Source organism: Oratosquilla oratoria, unplaced genomic scaffold, assembly GCF_046742065.1.
Source record: "Oratosquilla oratoria isolate Oo_2021 unplaced genomic scaffold, ASM4674206v1 SCAFFOLD89, whole genome shotgun sequence".
Lineage (NCBI taxonomy): Eukaryota > Metazoa > Arthropoda > Malacostraca > Stomatopoda > Squillidae > Oratosquilla > Oratosquilla oratoria.
The window spans coordinates 190,104-192,812 of NW_027467753.1; the positions used below are offsets into that span (position 1 = coordinate 190,104).

At 36.1% G+C, this 2,709-nt stretch overlaps 1 protein-coding gene across 1 annotated transcript in view; it reads left to right on the forward strand.

Annotated features, from left to right (window-relative positions):
- Window positions 1-1,187: 1,187 nt before the first annotated feature.
- tim (timeless) overlaps window positions 1,188-2,709 on the forward strand; it is a gene marked incomplete at its 5' end in the record, with an annotated part of 72,349 nt that continues 70,827 nt past the window's right edge. Inside the window, 1 exon segment of the mRNA XM_076182837.1 lies at window positions 1,188-1,298. Within this exon segment, the coding sequence (XP_076038952.1) occupies window positions 1,188-1,298 (111 nt within the window).

Below are 2,709 nucleotides of genomic sequence, written 5' to 3' on the forward strand. Positions count from 1 at the left end.
CGTGTAGCTAATTGGACACGACATAACTCCCAAGCAAAGGCACTCGCTTATGTTAACAAAACTCAGGTAATTAATTGTACTTGATGACTGTGACAAAAGTTGTGTGGTTCATGACACACACTCGCTCTTTATATTTTCAGCGAAGTTGTCGCACACAAAACTGGCGTTCTGAATGGTAGAATAAAAAGAGGCGGAATGTACACACGGAGTGAAAACCCTCCCATTGGTTTGTTTCAATGAAGTTACAAATGCAATTTATGCTCCAAGTTGTCGACGCTGTCGCCACGGCGACAATAATGTTTCACTGGGCCGTGCTGGGAAGGGAAAACAAGGGGAAGGAGGGAATGTTTCTGCCATCTTCTTCCGCCATTTGGAAAGGAGGTTACAGGTTTATTGTTTGTTTAGTTTTACTTTTATTTGTATCCCTACATATGCACTTATTTGTTTATTTATTTATATATTTCAGTCCACCTTTCTTCCTCAAACAGCCATGCGACAGCCAAGATAGAGGTGTTAATTGTAAAAGGCAGTGAAATGTGTACTATGATCGATAGGATATAACTTTCGGTGCCAATGGCAATTGAATAAAATTGCCGGGTGGCAGCTAGAATAGAAATAGATATAGTAAAACTCAGTGAGAGAGTTAATACGTTCTTTGATATTAAAGACTTTACTTGAGTTTGTGAATGTTTGTACGAGTAGGGAAGCTTTTTGTTTGAAAACCCCGTATATCAGAGCAGACCCTTACTCGTCAAATCCCTGAAGGTCAACGAGTTTTTGTTCGAATATTTTAATTGCGTTTCTGATCACGAGGTAACCCTTTCGGCTTGGCAGAGAAAGGGGGAGTTCCCCTCAGCTGTAGGAAATCACATGCCCGGTGCAAGATTATCTTCGTAGAAGTGGCTAAGCAATTTGTTTGTTACTTTTATACAGTTGCATGTGTACATGACAATATATGTATATGTATAATGGATGGTTTACACTATAAAATTGTGTTTTCACAATGACCCATAGTAATGTTATCGCATTGTGGATAATTAATTTTCACGTAATTACAAGAGAGAGAAAGAAAGAGAGAGAGAGAGAGAGAGAGAGAGAGAGAAAGAGAGAACGGAAGGTAGCATGATACTGACTATTGGTTATTGCAACGTAACCTAACTTTTCTTTATTTCTTTTCTTCCTCTTAGGAGACAAGATGGAGTGGATGGTGATGAATATGGACCGTTTCTTTGCTCCCGCCATTCAGCTGGGCGGTTACATGGGCGAAGATAAGTACGTGGTCGCGCAGAATGCCAAAGGTAAGTCGATTCGTCTTTTGTCACGTCGCGTGACATGTGACGTGACCGTATGACTTTGAAACAGCCTCTCTTTATGTTGTGACCAAAGTCTAGATAAGATCAGGATACTTCGTTTGTAAAGCAAAACTACTCCTGAACAGCGAAGATTTTCGTCAGGGCTAAGTTAATTATTGCTAATCATTTATCTCATATTCTTTTGGCTTACAAAGTTCATTTCCTTTTCCGCGAGAAAAAAATAGTACAGTTAAAATTTAAATTGACAAATTCATAAAGAAAAGAATCGTAAGTTTTTTATTAGAAGTGAACTGACCTGTGGAGCTTGAATGACGTTCTTTACGTTACCTTGACCTTACGGGTAACTTGGCCTCCTATTGTAACGTCACTTCTCACTGGCCTATGACGTTACAATACCTTGTCGCTGAATTTTCTCTTTGTATATCTGCATGACGACAGACGTGTTTTGTCTCTGTGGAAACCGCGAATTTTCAGTCGTGTCACATGCTACTTGGCGGATAGTGTCGCGTCGTTATGTCGTTGTACTGTTGCAGACAACCAGACAACACGAAGTTGACCCATGATGTATCAAATCTGTGCAAACGTATCTTTTATTGTCGTTACTTCAGCACGCTTTTTAGTCTAGAAAATATATTTTATTATTAGAAAATTAATGTATACAAAGACATGACCATGCATAAATTCGATGGACCATGGACAACGTTCAGGTGTTCGCAAGAGGCAAATGACGAAAGTCATGCGGGCTGGCTCTGTTGTATCAGTCTAGCCACATGAAATCCCCACTGTGGATAATATTTATTTTTCAATACATTAGTTGCATTGTAATATAAATAAATTTATGTTGGTCAAGCTGTTTAGTGGCAATTTATCTAGGACTGGCATATATACATATATATATATATATATGTATATATATTTGTGTATATATATATATATATATATGTGTGTGTGTGTGTGTGTGTGTGTGTATATATTTATGTGTATATATATATATACATATGTGTGTGTGTATATATATATGTATATATATATGTGTATATGTATATATATGTATATATATATATATATGTGTGTGTGTGTGTGTATGTATATATATATATATGTATATGTGTATATATGTATATATATATATATATATATATATATATATATATATATATATATGTAAAATGATATAACTACTTTCCCTCCTCGCACTTCACAGTAAATAAAAGCAAATCAATTGCTCTCAAAATTATTGTGTAGGCTATATGCAATATGAATTTTTTTTTATAAGGTATTGGTTTACAAACAAGTTGCAATAATGTCTCGTAATAAGACGAAATATATTTGAAGTTCAAATATGCATACTCTTTATGAGGAATGGCTCTCTGGGCCTCTGTTGTCCTCATACTGT